This window comes from Pseudopipra pipra, chromosome 5, assembly GCF_036250125.1.
Source record: "Pseudopipra pipra isolate bDixPip1 chromosome 5, bDixPip1.hap1, whole genome shotgun sequence".
Classification (NCBI taxonomy): Eukaryota; Metazoa; Chordata; class Aves; order Passeriformes; family Pipridae; genus Pseudopipra; species Pseudopipra pipra.
The window spans coordinates 7,229,475-7,247,548 of record NC_087553.1 but is presented as its reverse complement, the minus strand read 5'-3'; the positions used below and the strand labels follow the sequence as shown (position 1 = coordinate 7,247,548).

At 43.5% G+C, this 18,074-nt stretch overlaps 1 protein-coding gene across 1 annotated transcript in view; it reads left to right on the top strand.

Moving 5' to 3' along the window:
* LOC135414046 (very long chain fatty acid elongase 4-like) overlaps positions 1-17,847 on the top strand; it is a 52,806-nt gene extending 34,959 nt beyond the window's left edge. The window contains exon 8 of the mRNA XM_064654300.1: positions 17,722-17,847. Within this exon, the coding sequence (XP_064510370.1) occupies positions 17,722-17,745 (24 nt within the window). The 3' untranslated portion in view covers positions 17,746-17,847. The remainder of the gene's footprint in view (positions 1-17,721) is intronic.
* The last annotated feature ends 227 nt before the right edge of the window (positions 17,848-18,074 follow it).

Here is an 18,074-nt window from a genome sequence, read left to right as displayed (position 1 = left end):
TGCATTAACTGCTCCCCAGGCCTCCTTGTCTGCTTGTTAAAGTTCTGTTGCTCATGCCTAAATTTGGGACCTCAGGGTGCTGATACTCTTCAGTGAGTATCATGCTCTCTGACATCACTGTGTCACTTTATAGGAGGAATAAACACAGAAATTCTCCAGTAGCTACCTGTGGGTCCATTGGCCAGAACATACCCCATTTCTGTATGATGAAACATTGTGAAAGATGTGGGCCTTGTGTCATTAAAGTCATATGAAATAAAAAGCTTTATGTTAATTGGAATAGGAAAATAGTAAAGCTCATAATGACCCGAGTAAAAAATTAATTGGAATTAGAAGCTGCAAAGAGAAATATCAACTTGTTTTAAGACAAAGAACAGCATTCAGACACAATTAGTTTATATATTGCAATGCTTTCTTACTTGTGTAATGTAGTAATGTAGTGCCCTTATTTGGACTGCAGCATCGTTTGTTTTCAGTGAATTTCTCCTTAGTTTGACTTGGTGTGACATGAAAATGAGGTTACCCTTTCCAATGGAACAATGTTGCTTTGAATTTTTAGGAAATTCACCTGATCTCCAGAAATGACCTGATCTAATAGTAAAATTAATAACCTTCCTAGCCGGCAACAAAATGTTTTCGTTAGAGTGGGGGCTTCCCAGAACACATAATCTATATGATTATTGCAGAATTAATAATTTCCCAGATAGTATGTAGAATTTACCAACAGTAATCTGCAAAATTCTCTCCTGTATTAGTAATTCACTTTCATCAGGGGAATATTTCCAAATAAATCAGCACAGGTTTTAATACTTGATTGACAGGCTGGAGACAGAAAAGGAAGATATACCTTATTTCTGTGTTTCAACTATGGTGTGCCATGGAGACTGTAATTTACAATCTTGTGGTAAAATTCCTTCCTTTATGTGGTTGCACTCCAATGGTGAAGTCCCAGCACCTTTTCTCCCCAAAAAATCTCACAATTATATACCAGGATTTTCCTTGTTCCCTTCAGAATTAGTAGGGATTAGTTATATGCTACTATACTTCATTTGCTCAGGCAAGTTCAACACATGGAAAACCTCTTCTTCTTCTTCCAGTTCCTCTCCTTCCTGCCTGTTTGTAAGTAGACTGGGGAGGTGAAAAATTATTTGAATTATGTAAGCAGTGTAGCCTTATAATTTTTTTCTGTCTTGTTTAAAATTGATTTGAAAATCCGCAGGAGTGTAATTGAGGGAAGGCTTTACCACAAATTTGCAGAGCAAATTATTATGGGGTTTTTATTTCAGAAAACACTATAATTTTCAAGGCAGTGCTGCATAAGAGGTTTATTTAAAGGAAGGTTAATGTGAAAATACATGTTGTTTTGTTATGCAAGAGAATGATGCAAAGAAACAGTCTGCAAGGTGACAAAGATCATTCTGGGAAGGAATACCCTCTAGCTAAAGCTTAGCCACTGTGCTTTGAAGGAGACAATCTTCCTGAAACCAAATAAGAAGCAAAGGCAAGAGCAGGAGTCTATAGCTGAGATATCAGGGCATTTGCCTAAGTGAGGAATGGTGGCTCACAGAGTTGTTTCTGGATTTCAGCCACTGGGCACAATACCTGCACAATATCTCTCAGGATCATGTGTCAAAAGCTTGCTCAGTGCTTTGAAAGGAAGGATACAGGTACCCATCTTTAGGAGAGTGTGCTAAAGTGTGGATCCAAAGCAGACACTGGCATCTTCCTGCAGACTTGGGGGAGTAAGTCTCAGCAAATGACAAAATTTCTGTCAGATTCCCATTGCCCACTTGATCTCCATCCGAGTGATGCTGACAACTGGTACTGACAACAGAGCAGAGGCTGAGAAGTTTAGGGCTTTGGAGCATGAGAGAGAAATCTCTCTGGGAGGCTTGGAAACAGTGTGTATTTCAAAATGGAATTTGCACTGCCTCTTGCTAGTGGAAAAATGGGGTAGGTTCTGTTCTTAATAAGGAAGCTGGATATTCCACTAAGGAGGAGATACGAATTCTCATAGACATCCTGACTGCATCTATATTAGAAAATGAAATGTGCCCAGGACCATTCCCTGGCACTGAGGCCAGCTGGCAGCAGCAGCCTGTGTTCATGCTGTTGGAGGCTCCCTCTGAAACAAGGTGTTCGGCACACAGCCTAGTGGGCTCTGTTCCTGGCCTCTGCTGATTCCCACATTGTGCCTAGGAAGTATTCTGGGAGACAGTTCTTGGGTACAGACTTACCACCCTGACCAGGAGCCTTTAACAGGGTAGTTGACTGTGATTAATTGCTTGGGAACATTCCCTCAAACTGTTTAGGTGGCAAGTGCAAATATAGCCCTGCTTGGATGCAGCATCTTGCCCTCAGGCAATTTCTTGGGAGTATCTCGAAAGCTCTACAGGTTCACCCTGTTGGTACCTTCTTACCTTGAACAATAACCAGTCTCTATTCACTGAGCACAGTTATTTCTGCCTAAATCTGTTCTCATCTAACTCTGCTTCCACCTGTGCTCGTCTATATTCAACTCTACTAAAAGTCACCACACAACCCCCCAGCTTTTCTAACTGCACGTAGAGGAGCACAAGCGAGAGGGGGATACTGTTGCTGTGTTTTTTGACTGATTTTCCTGTTTGCACAGCCCTAGTGTAGGGTGTACCTTGTGTTTCACTCACTGCATCTTCTAATTCTGCTTGGAATCACAATTGAGGCCCTGGTGGCCAAGCACATTCCCTGGTCTTGCTTATCCATCAGGCTGGACCATAAAATAACAGGAAATTAAAAAAAATATAAAGAAAAAAACCCAAACAAACAAACTACCAAAACCAAACCAACCAACCAAAAAAAAAAAAAAGGAAGGGTTGGACACACACTGCATGCAGTAAAGTTCATGGTCAGCCTCACCTAAACAATCTCCTGCAGATGTTTGCACGGCCTCTCTGACATGGACAAGGCCCTTCTGTGCTGGTCCAGAGTGTTTTCACTGTGGACTAAGTTTACTTACCTTTGCATTTGTGCTAAAAGGATAATTTGGTCCTAAACTAATTACAAGCTGAAAGGGAAATAACAAAAGGAAAAGATAAATATGTACTTTTGAGCATCACTAGATTCCACATGGCTTTGACTTCTCCAAATGCTTTGAGGGAGCCTCAGAAAAATGGGTATGCAAGGACTGGTATGAAAGTATCACTAAGTTTCCCTTACAAAATACTGGGATTTTGGATGTAACACTGGAAGCAAAATATTACAGGCATGTATAGGTGTGTTTTAGGGCTATAGAAACCATGGACCACCCAGCATGGGCAGGACCACCACTAGAATTCTTCTGTGACTTCAAAGTGATTCTGGATCCCAACAGCTGCTCTGCTGTGGTCCCCAGGGACTGGATCATGAATTAAATTCAGTCAGACTGAGAAGAAAGAGCACAAGTCTAGAAGTAAACTTCCACTTAAAATCTTTTCTGACACTGTAATCCATGGATCTTGACATCTCTAACTACAATAATTTAAGATGTTAATGCTGTCAACCACACCAGCAAGTGGGTGAGAAGTAAGTCCCTCTGAAGGAACCACTAAAGACAGGTGAACCTATCAATGGGCTTCCCTTTTTTAGGGTTGGGGTTTTTTTTCCCAGGAGCATCCCATATGATATTCCACTGAACATAGTCCTTCTCCTGGTGACTCAGTTTTCTCCATTGTCTCAGTCCTCTGACACAGGTTGTCATTCTTCAGTAGGAGTGGCAGGACAAGACCCCAGAGTACTGAAGGGCTCTTTAGTGATGGCAAATGTTCTGGACAATAGAATTTCAGAGGAATTCCTGATGTGGAGGTGGTTTCCTTCAGCAGATGAGTGGGCAGATGGTTTAGTGTGGGTGTCGTATAGAAAAGGCCACCAGAATGTGGAGTCTGGAATGCTGAGGTCCCCTCTCTGGAAAGTCTGGGGGAAGTCTTTATGTCAGGGTATCAGTCTTTGAGGTCTGTTTCAACAATGAGTAAGGTTAAAAACTCTGTTTATCATATCTGTGAGTCAATACTTAAAGAGAGAACGCAGAGTTAAAATGCACGTGTAGAAAACATGTAAGATTTGCAAGGAAGTAAAGTGTAATACAAGAGCATTACTCCTTCTTGGAGGGAGGAAAATTCAATCACCATGAAAGCGAGTGGGGGGGGGGAGGGCTTTCTATTAATTTCCCAGAGGGAGAGAAATTGTAAAGTCATTTTTGCAGCATTCATGGGCAGTGAAATACAAATTTTAAATATTTCGGAAGAACATCTTGCTCTCTTTTCACTCTGTAGTTACAGATTAGTCCATTCCAGGAATCCTGTTCAGATAGACTCGAGGCCTGCAGTCACATCCTTTGTTTTCCTTGATTCCTGACAGACCAAATTAAATGGAGATCTCTCCTAACAGCGATAAAATGCTGATGGCATGTGGTGTGAGGACAGTGTGGAAACAATATTGCTTATTGCCTGAACTCAGCTTGCAAAATGGCATCAGGGCATGTCCTGTCTACACAAGTCTCTCAGACAAAGCAGGTGATGCCGGGGAGGTGTGTGAAGGGTCTGAATTTGGAAGAGAAGATAATATGAGACTGATGACTGGAACAAAATGCTCAAGCCAAAATGCTTTCTCCCTGGGGAAGCTCTCCCACAGTCAGACACAGTGCTGTTTAGCTGTCTGGATTAAATTCCAGGACTGCACATGGCTCTTAAGGTCCTGCCTGGGACTTTTTTTTGTTTGCTGTTGGGTAACAAACCCAAACATACAGGAATAAGAACCTCACATACTATCCACTTCTCATCCCTGTGAAACCCTTGTCTGACTTTCCAGTGGCTTTGTCAGGGGTGTAAAATCACTCTGTAAAATTTCCTCCTCTTGTTTGCATAGAGCCCAGAGACAGAACCCAGTGTAACATACTTCGAATTTGTTTTCCTTTTTAGAAGGGGCTTGTGTTTTGGATGTTTTTTTTTTTCCCTGGGCTAATGTACATCTGATGTCAGGCTTCCCAGATGAGAATGGTTAGACTGGTGTTGACATTTTTAGAAATATGTGCGAATGGAAAAATATCCTGGGAGTGCTGCCAGTGGCTGATTTTGTAAAGTTTTAGTCTCTGCTGAATAGGAATCATGAGCCAGGTACCTGCACTGAAAAGAAGCCTTACTCATAGAGTGTCTTACCCAGGTGTGTGCCCTGAATGCATTCTTTTTTTTTTTTAAGGAAAGGGCAGGAACGAATTTCAGCAGGCTGTGACTCGTTCCCCTTTCTGACCAGATGACAAACAGCCAATTAGCATCTTTCCCAAAGGGAAAGATCTTTCCCAGGAGCAGCAACAGGGAAAAGTTCTGGCAAAAAAAGGGTTTTCCAAGGTTTAACTGTGAGAGTAACAAAGTGGTTCAGACAAATCTGCCCGATCTGTGGCTGTTTCTTCCAGTTTGGTGCTGACATGACCGGGACAAAACCAGCGCAGAGCTGAGCTGATGTGCAGTGAATCAAACCTGCAGTTTTCCATTTCCCGGAGGGATGGTGGAGCTTGGAGGATGAGTGGTGCTGATTAATGATGCTATGAATGTCAGTAATTTTTATAGGTTTTGCATAGTGCTCACATTATCTGCCTCATCAGAGCAAATGTCTCCTTAGCAGCTCCTGGGCTCACGGGGGTTGCACAGGGGTTAAAGCAGAGCAGGACTGCTCTGAGGGTGCAATATCAGCTCGCTGAGAACAGATCCACTGTGTCTATATCCAGGTTTGCAGCCAGCTCCCGCTGCTTTGCTGGCTCTGTTGAGTTTGGATCTCAGTAGGAGCCTGGAGCTAGGAGCTGGTGCTTTTCACTGAGGCAAAACAGTTCTCAGTGAGTGGCAGGGCCTCGCAGCTCCGGCGGAGCTCAGTGCTGAGCCGGCTCTGCTGACTGGCAGCCTCCTGCCTCGGTGAGAAGCAGAATCTGCTGAGCTGCCCCATGGTCACTGGGGGCTCTCCTTGTGCTTTGGTGGATGCATCACAAGCTGCCTGATGCATGGCAGGGTGCTTTTCTGCTTTTCAGCATCCTTCTCCCATCCGTCTCTCTGCTTCATAGAGGCTGCAGCTCTCTCTCATCATCATCATCATCATCTCCCTTCTGTTTGCCTTACACTCAGGTGTTGACAAGGCTGAGGGGATGTGGCTGTGCCCTGTGCTCCATACACCAGCCCATGTGCTGTGGAGCACATATTCTGGCCCTGGCAGCACTCCAAGGGTTGGCTTATGCTGTGGATGACTCCCTCACACAGGGACACTGAGGCTTAGTGGTGCCTCTAGGTGGGATGGCTCTCTCAGCCAAATTTGGCAAAAGGACACTGGCCTTGAAGAAGATGATTTCTTTTTACAGCTTTCGGAAAGGTAGCTGACTGCCTGGGGGAAAGAAAGACCAGAATTAAAACTCCTTCTCTTTGACATTAGCTCTCCTAAACTGTTCCTCTATCGAAAAAGGACAGACATGGTGAATACAGACTCTTCTGAAGTGCTGCAAATACTGATAGATGGGATTTATAGAATAACAGCAAGAAGCAGAGTTGTGCTTAAAAATAAGGCAAACAGTGGCAGAGTTCCTTCCTTCCTTCCTCCCTCCCTCCCTTCCTCCCTCCTTCCCTCCCTCCCTCCCTCCTTCCTTCCCTTCTTCCCTCCCTCTCTTTCAGTACATTTTTCAGACATCTAACTTGTTCTAAAGTGTGTTGTAACTGGGTAGGTACAGGAGCAGAGGGAGAGAGAACTCTCAGGATTTCAGTGAGTTTGGGGTCAGGTTTGTCTTGGTCCAACACATGCCATCCTGGTGTTTGACAAGTTGAGGGAACAAACCCATGGATTTAAAGCTTGTATCCTTTTCTGCAATGGTGAGCTTGGAGGGACAGGAGTATACAGTAGAGTTTACAAGAAGGATGGATCTTTACTATTGGGCTTTAAATAGGTTGGTTTAAATCTCTGCTTAGGAGACCTGCACAGCAGCAGCTTCTTTACCTCCTGAAGCTGAGTAATAGCTCATTCTATTTGCTTTTCTAAGCATAAAGAACTCTGCAAAGAGTTGGTTGATTCTTACCTACCCACTAACCAACTGTTCATACCTATTATGGCACTGCTGGCATTTGTTGTAGGACTCTCTGGCCTGATTTGAGTATGGACAGGAAGAAAAACAAAGCATTGTCACTATGTTGAGCCTTGTTAAGACTGGAACTGAGAAGCACAACTGAGCTCTAAACAACTTTCCAAGATCACACAATGCTGGGGTGCAGAAGAGTAGGGCCCATTTCCTGGTGGGGAAACTAATACTTTAATTTTAAGGACCACGTGGTCACAATTTTTACCTACATATTTTATAGACATGAACTAAAATGAAACTCTAAGGTGCGCCCAGCCAAAATAACTGTCAATTTACTGCTCTCTAGTGGGATTAAATGCACTTTTCTGTGTTATCTGCAAATATGTTTATCACTCTAATCACTAGACTTTACCCTTCTGGTCTAGCCAATGCAATCTGGTTTATTTATACTTTTATACTGTGTTCATCACAGATTGTCTGGATGAGACCCTTCCAATGATGTATAAATGCCATATAAAATGTGGCTAATAGCCCTCATATATTGGTTCTCACTGGACAGTGAAGCATCTGGGGGGGTTTAAAAAGAAAATATAGGTTCTTATATATAAACACTATGTGATTTCTGAGAAAAAAGTACATCTTGGAGTTTCCTTTGTCCTGCAGACTTTGTCTCCATCCCAAAGGAAGTGTTATTTCCAGGTCCCTTTTGGTAGGAGGTTTTGTTGAACTTCAGGAAAAAAAAGAAAAATCTTGCTTTAAAATTAACTTGGAGCTCTGAGCTGATGTTTTTAGTACCTTGGGCCAAAGTTCTGTTTATTCAGGGCTCAGTTCTCTGGTTGATATATTTATCAACAACTTGGATGAAGGAGTTGAAAGCACCATTAGCAAGTTTGCTGATGACACCAAACTGAGGGGGAGCTGTTGGCTCCCTTCAGGGACAAGAGACCTTGATAGATTGGAGCATTGGGCTGTGCTTGCTGGGGTGAAATGTAACAAGTGCTGGATTCTGTACCTGGGACCGAGTAATGCCAGGCACAGGTACAAACTGGGAGAGGAGTGGCTGGAGAGCAGCCCAGCAGAGAGGGATCTGGGGGTGCAGGGGCATTGTGAGGCAGCAGTGTGTGCCCTGGCAGCCCCGAGGGCAAAGCCCATCCTGGGGGGCATCAAACACAGCCTGCCCAGCCCATCAGAGAGGGGATCCTCCTGCTGTGCCCAGCGTTGGGTTGGGACCCCCTGGAGCCCTGGGGGCAGTTCTGGGCCCCACGATTTCAGAAGGATGTGAAGGTCCCTGAAGGCATCCAGAGCAGGACAACGAAGCTGGTGGAAGGGCTGGAAGGAATGTGCTGTGATGAGTGACTGAGGTCTCCTGGTTTGTCTAGTTTGGAGAAAAGGAGGCTGAGGTGCTGATCTCTTCTCCCTGGTATCCAGGGATAGGACACATGGGAATGGTTCAAAGTTGCACCAGGAGAGGTTTAGGACATTAGGACACATTTCTTTACCAAGAGGCTGGTCAGACACTGGCACAAGCTTCCAGAGAGTCTTAAACCTGTCAGCATTTAAGAGGCATTTGGACTATGCCTTTAATCACATGCTTTAGCAGTGAGCCCTGAAGTGCTCAGGGAGTTGGCCTGGATGATCATTGTAGGTCCTTCCCAACTGAAAATATTCTATTTTCTATTTTTCTATTCCATTTTCTAGAGCTAGGAATCACCCAGGAGAGAGGGCAGTTGTACTTGATTGGTTCACATTGATCCACAGGGTTAGAAGGCATTTGATCTGCTGCCATTGTTGAGAGACAGCAAAATTTTGTCATTGGTGTGGTGATGGATTTTTTGTGAAATCTGTTCAAAAATGGTGGTGAAATCTGTTAAAAGAGGGTGATGAAATCTGTTAAAAAAATGGTGATGCTTGTCTGACCAGACACTATCAATACTTTTGACTTTAAACCATGCAAAACATACAGTATTTTTAGCAGACCAGTGGTGAACAGCAAGAGCCCCATATTTGAAATCTGATTTTTAAATTAATTGTGTGATGCTGTGAAGTCTCACTCGTGATTGTTGAATACTCAGCCTGTGCTACTCTGTAAAAATCAACCTTATTTTGAAAGAAATGCTGTAGAAGGGCTGCAAAAGAGGAGCAGAGGCCCAAACATGCTCACCTTGAAACCAGTCAGGACTTCCAGGGTCTAGAAGAATCTTCAGTGGAAGCTTTGTGTTTGTTTTCCCTTTATATTCTTTTACCACTGCAAAATAAACATAACAGTCTGCTGCAAAACAAATAAAAAATAATCTGCCATTTTTCTCCTGGCCATTTTGAAATAGTCTGCCCAAATAGCCAAAGAATGGCATGCAGGCAGTTTGTGAAATCATTTTGCATGAAGGGATTTCAAAAAGCTTCCCCAAAAGCTACCTACAAGTTATTAACTCACATTTGGGAACCATCTGCCTAGTGGCTTTTTAAGATAATGCTATAAGCACACAGGCTAAAAGCAAGGAATATTTTACAAAAGCATATTTTCCAGAAAAAAGAAAAAAGAAAACAGAAAAGAGGAAAAAAGGAAAGTCAAATCCCCAAATAATTGAGGGAAAGACCAGACATTGCAGATAGAGTTTTTCTGAAGCTGTAAGCTCCAGTCTGGTGAGACCCCCCTGCAGTGCTGCCTCCAGCACTGGGGGTCCATCACAGCAAGGACATGGAGCTGTTGGAGCGAGTCCAGAGGAGGAACCATCAGAGGGATGGAGCAGCTCTGCTGTGAGGAAAGGCTGAGAGAGCTGGGATTGTTCAGCCTGGAGAAGAGAAGCCTTTGAGTTGACCTAACTGGAGCCTTCCAGTTTCTGAAGGGAACTCACAAGGAAGAGGGAGAGAGACTATTTCCAAGGGCCTGGAGTGACAGGAGAAGGGGCAATGGCTTCAAACTGACAGAGAGTAGGGTTAGATTGGATATCAGGAAGAAATTCTTCCCTGTGAGGGTGGTGAGGCCCTGGCACAGGTTGCCCAGAGAAGCTGTGGCTGCCCCATCCCTGGAAGGGTTCCAGGCCAGGTTGGATGGGGCTCTGAGCAACTTGATCTGGTGGAAGGTGTCCCTGCCCATGGCAGGGTGGTTGAAATGAGATGATTTTTAAGTTCCCTTCCAGCCCAAACCATTCTGTGATTCTATGAATGGAACCTGGGCCAGAGAGATTCCTGCTCCACCCTTTCCCAATTCAAAATGTGTTTGGACTCTGAAGACCTGTTTTGCTCTAGAATTAAATGGAAATTTTGTATCTGGCTTCAGCAGACAGAGGATCAAACAGCACTGCTGCCATTTTCAGTAAACTTTCCCACTGCTGGCTGGATTGAGCAGTGGTTGATCTGAGCCATGTTCTGAATTAGTTACAAAAATCATTCTGGAAAAGGATGGGAATGAGGCAATTATTATTCACTACCAGCTTGGAGCCTAAATTATGGTTCAGTCTGTTTCTGTGCTCTTTAGAAAGGCACCACAGGGCATTATATAAGTCAGGGTGTCACTGTCAGTAGATAATGCCTCATCTGGGGAAAATAGAGCTGCAGAAGATGGGAGGAATTTATGGCAAATGAGACTTTTGGATTTACCTTAAGAAAACTTACCTGAGGGGTTACAAGTGATGGACTGATGTGTAAAGACCTTGTATAGCATCACAGCATGCCAGATTAGTATTAAGTATTTGAAAAGATAGCTGGAATAACAATCTGTTCCATGGGGGTTTTTGTCTGTAGTTTATAATCTGGATATTCCCTTAAGTGTCCTGTCCCTTTGGAATCCAGTTAGGTCTTATGTGATTACCTATTTCACTAAGTTCCATAACTTAATTCTGTTTTGTGTAAAAAAGTAACTTCTTTTCCTGTTTATAAATTTTCTACCTTTTATATCACTGTCCCTGGCCTTTTTATCGCTTTTTTTCAGAGAACAAAAAGTCCCAGTTTATCTGATTTACCACGCTCTATATAGCATATATTTTGACTAGATTCTTCTTATTTGTATTCTTTGTGAGAAAAATAGTTCAGTCTTTCCAACAACTTTCAGTTTATCAAGGCCCTGGATCATTCCCACATCTCCTGTAAGCCTTCTCTGTTTTGAACTTGAGGACCTAAAGCTGGATCCCAGAATGGGCTGATGCACTGATTAAAGATGACATGATGTTTTCAGCTTCACTCTCTTCTCCACAGTCACCCTGTTACCTTTGTAGCTTTGACTGCACCTTGCACAGTGGACACAAGCCTTCACTTTGCAGGTAATGAGACTACATTGGTGATTTTTCACAGTCAGAATTAGAGCACTGACCCGAAGTGGTGGCAGCCAGATCTCTTGAATATTCACCGTGCTAAGTGTCAGGCTGATTCAGATTTAAATTTGGGCTAGCTTCTTTCTAAGCAGCATATCTATAAATACCTGTAGGTGCTCAAGCCCTTTTTCAAAACATATACAGACATTTAGGTCGCTGTAATACATGTGAGGATTTTTTCTTACAAATTAAGCAGATGAAAGTTTTACTGGCCAGTTTGCTCTGTGTTGTTCTGGCTTCTTCCTCTTTCTTCGAAGGATGTCAAAATTCCTTTTGTCCCAACTACTGTAAAAAAAAATTGAGCATTTGCAGGCTGCTCTTTCTCATTTCTACCTTTCCAAAAAATGTAAATATTCATTGAAACAAGATTACCAGGGACCCTGGCCTGGTCTTCTCCCATGATTTCACCAAGTGTGTCACTCCCTGACAGTGGACATTCAGCCTTTAAGCAGGTACAGATTTTGCAGGAACAAATCCCTTCCAGTTTCTGAAGGGAGCCCACAAGGAAGATGAAGAGGGACTTTTCACAAGGGCCTGGAGTAACAGGACAAGGGGCAATGGCTTCAAACTGACAGAGAATAGGTTAGATTGGATATCAGGAAGAAATTCTTCCCTGTAAGGGTGATGAGGCCCTGGCACAGGTTGCCCAGAGAAGCTGTGGCTGCCCCATCCCTGGAAGTGTTCCAGGCCAGGTTGGATGGGGCTCTGAGCAACCTGGGATAGTGGAAGGTGTCCCTGCCCATGGCAGAGGGGTTGGAATGAGATGATTTTTAAGTTCCCTTCCAACCCATTTTGGGACCCATTCTACGATTCTGTGAAATGACTGATGGATTCACTGTCCTTTGAACATGAACAAGGAGGTTATGACCTGCTGGGATCTAGTTGCATTGATCTAGTTGTTTCTGTGGCTCGTAGCAGGCCAAGCTAGGCTGTGAGTGCTTTAACACAGTGAATGATTTAGGACTCCACTGGGCACTGACTGTGTCCATTACTCAATCTGAGTGTAGTGATCTTATTTCTGAGATGTTCAGCTGTTGCAGTGAAAGTAAAACTGTGCACCTTGGTGGTGGGACTCTACTGAAACATCTTTTTCTCCTTTTCAGTTTGTGAATGGCCTGGTTCTCTGTATAATCACCAGAGTTTTTAGCAAGGCTGTCTTATCAAGCTGTCCTGTTAGTTCTGACACCCTCCATGAGTCAGAGCAACACCTCCTACAGGCTTCAACAGCACCTGGGGAAGTTACACAGTCAGACTCAACACTGCCTTGCCAGACTCTATTTGCCTTTGCTGACAGGCAAACCTGACCTGATGCTGCTTTATATTAAGGGAGTTGGTATTGTTTCAGTAAACCCTGTATTTTTCTGATGTGAAGGTGCTCCTGGTCTACACTCCCAGTTCACAGAGAAAAAGTCTGCACTTACAGAGCCTGTGTAGAGCAAGAACGAAGGAAAAAAATGCCTCGTGATTGCTCTCATAGTGATGAAAGTATCTGATGTAATTAACCTGCATGTATGGAGAGGAAAGAGCTAATTGAGCCCTTACCATGGCAGTCAAAGGGTGCAGGTTAGGTAATTGCCAAGTGCTTGTCTTAAAAACAATAGTCCCAGTCCCGAGGCCGTGGAAGACACTTGGCATTGTGTCACTGACTTCACGGGGGTCAGAACTGAGCTCAGTGCTCAGTTTAGACATTTTACGCAGCACAGTTCAAGGGGAGGATACTGTTCTCTGTCAATAAAACTGAACCCAGGTACCACAGCATTAGGCAGTTTCTTAGGAAAGGTTGTCAGACTTTTTCGTATCAGTACTGGATTTCAGACGTATATTTGCTGAATTACTTTTTTGATAAAACCCTTTAATAAGCAAATCTGGTCTCCATCTGGTGCTGATCTTACTTAAAACACAGTGAGACTGGCAACTAATTAATTCATGGACAGAAGAACTATAAAAGTTGCATAAATCAGTTAATACTAGAAAGTACAAAAATTGTTGTCTCTTGAAAAAGCAAACTGTGAACCTTTTGTCTTAGGACAGAAATTATAAGTAAGATCGAGAAATATCTGACACACAGAAATTTTAAGTAGTGATTGTTTGGGTTTTGCAGATTCCTTTCCTATTAATTCTTGTTCCAAAAATAGTACTAGTCTTAAAGCTGGTGACACTTCATGTTCAAGGCAAAATTCTTGTTCTTTAATGATGTAGTTTTATTTTTAAGGCTTTAATCTTTAATCAGTAATTTTAAGTGCTTTCCAGTGATGCACTGAGTGAGGAACTAACATCCTTCTCTGTTGTTTTCAGTGCAAGATGATTTTTATATCCAGTGATAGACACTCATTTGCCATGAAGATGCAGTTACAAGGGATGCAGTGTAGAGATGTTACGTGGTTTGATCATTGCTCCCTGGAAATTGTAGTGATTATATATATTATAGTATTCAGTTTACCTTCTAGGTCCCAACCTCTTCTTCTGAGGTTCAATAATAGAAAATTATACTAATTTTATTTTTTTTTTTAGAATCCATATTAAAAATCTTGTTTAAAATGAGTATGGGAAATCCTCCAGCAGATAAGGATGAAACTTCCCAGGCATAGGATTAAGATGGGATGAGTTCAGAAGAGAACAGTACACACATGGCTTTGTAATTTAACAGTGACAAAAGGATGTAAATGTACAAACTAGAAGATGGGATGGACACACAGCAACAGTTGTAGAAGCAGAGCTTCCCTGGTGGATCAGGGTGAGGAAGTGGGTTGGTCTTGATGTCCCAGGGTACCAGAGGTGGATGAAACCTCCTGAAGGCTCAGTGTAGTGAGAAAAAACCTGTGGGCTGCTCTGTTTGACAGCCAGTTGACCAAAGTCCTTTACAACCCACACTGAAGTTCACTGCAGACTGTATTCCCACACAGTAATCTGTTTTCCTTTCTCCATAACCTCTAACCATATGATTTTTCATGTGAAATGAGAGGAGGACAGGACACCTCATCAGTGTGAATCAACATTAGACACTCAGGTTTGAGTTCCTCCTCTGAACGCTGCCAACTTGGCCCTTTATAATTCCAAGGGATTTTCTGCTAAAGGTTGGATTTCTATTGTTACACTCTTCCCCCCCCCAAGCACTCCCATCCAGTGCCTAACGTGTATCAAAAAATAGTGTAGGCCAAGCTTCATTCAGTCTCCTGGTTCCTGCATCTGGAAATGTGGCGAGACACAGAAATCCCATCTTTTCATTTCTGTGTTGTGATCTTCCTCTGCACATTTGATAGTGTTCACTGTTACCTTGTGAAGTTACATTGAGTGAGACCATTCTTTGCATTTAGTCAGCAACATACTTAGGCTGGTCAAGAGGAAGATTGTACAGTCACCACCCAGGATATGGGCTTTTAGCCCACAGTGCACTTGTGACCCAACAGCCACACACAGCTGTCCCAAGGAGGTGTTCCAAGCCTGCTCCAGCTTGTAGGAACTGCAAGTTACTGTCTGCTAGAGGTAGTAAAGATCCTTTCTCCCACCTGACTGAGGAAAACCTTCCCAGAGAACTCTCAATTGAATCAGGAATATTTCCGTGAAAAATGTATCTTCAGAGGACCTAGCATCCTCCAAAGAAAACATTTCATGGAGAAAGTCCCTTGCTTTCTCTATGCTGTATTCCAGTAAAGTACAAAAGTGCCCCTGCATCTTCCTTTCCTCGTGTTTCAAGGGGAGGAGTGGAAGGAATTGCAGAGACCAACCTCCTGTGAATGGAAAGCTGCTCTTTACAAGTGGTTTCCCGACTGTTCTGAGCAATTGCTTTCACAGAATCGCTAAATTTTTAGGGTTGGAAAGGACCTCTGGAGATGATCTAGTCCAGTCCCCCTGCCAAGGCAGTGTCACCTGGAGCAGGTGACACAGGAACATGCCCAGGTGGGTTTGGAATGTCTCCAGAGAGGGAGACCCCATGCCTTCCCTGGGCAGCTGTTCCAGTGCTCTGCCAGCCTCAGTGTAAAGAAGTTCTTCCTCATGTTGAGGTGGAACTTCTTGTGTATTAGTTCATGGCCATTGCTCCTCATCTTGTCCCAGGGCATCAGTGAAAAGAGAGTACCATCCTCTTGGCACCTTCCTCAGAGATACTGCGTGTCTTTTCCTGGCTTTTTGTGCCTCTCAGGTGATAAGACAGAGCTACAAAGTAAAATATGTTAAGAGTTCCACCTAATTCACACAGTCCACTTAGAACAGCAGCAGACCAAGAAAGGTTCAGGACAAGAAACTGCAACTCGGGACAAACATCACTCTAAAGGACTGCTCATAGTTAGACAGCAAAAACTTGTTTCACTCAGTAGTACCAAGGAGCCTGCCTGCTGAACAGAAAGCTCACAGCAGGACACTGCTGCACTAACAAGATTTTCTCTGGCTGCTCCAATTCCCTATAGCTTTTTTTTTTTTCTAATTTTTTTTTTCTCGGTAATCGTCTTTCAAACTGCAGCAGCATTTGTTGTCCTGAGGTGCTGACTCCAGTGGAAGAGATTTTAGTGGAAGCTTCTACTGCAGTTTGCACAGGCTTCATTTCAGGTCACTAATCACATCCTCCTCAGGCTCTCCTCGGGTCCTTGCATTGATCATCCTCCAGCTGGGGGAATTGTCTGAGAGGAAGGACATGACTGTTGAGCTGATGTCACGTTTCTGGATTGAGGGTGGACTGAGGGAAGCTTCTGCCCTTTGGATTCAGGGAAGACCTGACATTTGAATGTGGCATGGATGTGCAAGCCTTCAGCCTTCCTTCTCCGTCATGCACATCTGCACCCCTCCAGGCAGCCAGTTATGTTGGGAATGGACAAGAAGAGAGGGCAGAGGATGTGATGGGTGACTTGAGCTGGTGTCAGAGAGACAAAGTGTCTCTGCTGGATTAGGCTTTTTCACCAACAAAAGACTCCTGAGTCACCACCAGAAATCCATGTGAAGGACTTGAGTTGAGGTGACAGGGTAGGAAGTCTGCCCCAAGGCAAATCTGGAGAACAAAACATTCATGGAAATAAAACAGGCTTTTTGTTTTCCAGTGTCACCTGTAGAGCCAGATTGGACAGAGCAGGAAAGCGGGAGGCCAGTGGATCTAAAAGCTTGTGATAAAGGGCTGTTTGACATCCTTTGGTATGTTTTCTTGTGAAAGCTGGAATAACACAGTGGAGCAAGACTGATCCTTGTGCTAAACTTGCTCCAAAACCAAGCTGACTCCCATCTATCTCAGCAAAATGGAAGGTTGCTTTGGCTGGATACACACTAAAGTCCTTGGGGAGCTCATTGCTTCAGTACCTACATGAGAGGAATCTTGCTACTGTACCTGAATTAGGATTTTATTTCCCTTTCCCCACACAAATGCCTTTTTTGGTAATATTCTGTGGACAAGGCTTCTTTGACTCCTTCCAGTGGAGTTCATTTTTCAAAGTGTCAGGGCAAAAGAGGAGAAAACATGACTTTCTAGCCTGAGATTGACTAGCTATTTTCTGGTAGGAATATTTTTTTGAAGGATGATAGGATGTCCAAATGCTGATTGAAGTACTCTCCCTCTAGCCTAGGGAATGTTTACTTGTTTATATAAAGAGTGAACTTTCTGTGATCTTGGCTTGTGACTAGTTAGAAACAGCCCTCAGGAAGGTAGAGATGAAAGTTCAGATAGAGATAAAAGAGGGAATTGCAATTCTTGAGCAGGGGCTCAACACTCATCTAGGAGGTAAGAAAAAACAATTACGCTTCTTGTGATCACCCTGATTTCTGGGATGTGGTAGAATTTAGGTTCATAACTAGTGATCTCTGGATTTAAACAGAGGCCAGAGTCTAGGCACCTGGGAAACTGAGTCTGTTAGAAACCACGACTGCAGGATTCTACAGCAGCAAACTGAACTGGGATTTAGATGTTCTACATTTTGGATCACAGTAGCTATATGTGCAATTAGTAAGGATTTAAACATCTAACTCCTCTTCTGACCTGGCCTTCCCAGCCCACATCAAGTAACTGTGGCTTGGCCTCAGGAAGCACTGAAGGTCTGTGTAGTGGGGCATCGAGGACCATGTCCCTGAGGTGATAAAGTTAACTGAGAAATGTGTACGGAACAGCTCCTTTACAGATATTGGATTACATTCACCTGCCTCACAAGAGCCCTTTTATCACCTCACAGGATGAGTCCTGTAATTTTTCTAAAGGCCTGTGCAAGTGTCAGCTTTCCGTGGGACGGTGACTTGGACGAATATCCAGCGCCATCACTAAAGCTGTAAAAACACGGAGAACTTCAACCCTCCCAGCTAGTGAAGGCAGTTTGCTAAAGAGATTGCAGTATTCAGAGGAGTTATGTGATAAATCAGTAAATGTTGTTGTGTCTGTCTGTTTTTAAGAGCGACCTGGAGCCCTGGCAGTAGCGGTGTTCTCCAGATGGCTTTTCCACGGCATCGTCTTCCGTAACACACCAGTGAGCCACGAGACTGAGATGGAAATTCCAGTGTGGGGAGGGTGTGAGTCATGAGATGGTGAGTGAAAGAAACAGCAGGATAAAAATAACAGAGCACAGTATGATGCAGAATATTAATCTCTTACCCTGTGTTATCCTAGCTTGTATTACATACACTACTATGTTATACCGTGGATGCTCTGCTGCTCAAAACAGATCTCTCTCTGCTACTCCAAAAGATTATGGCTCAGGATGCCAGATTGCAGGGGCTTCTAATACTTGTGCCTTTAAGTTGGCTGA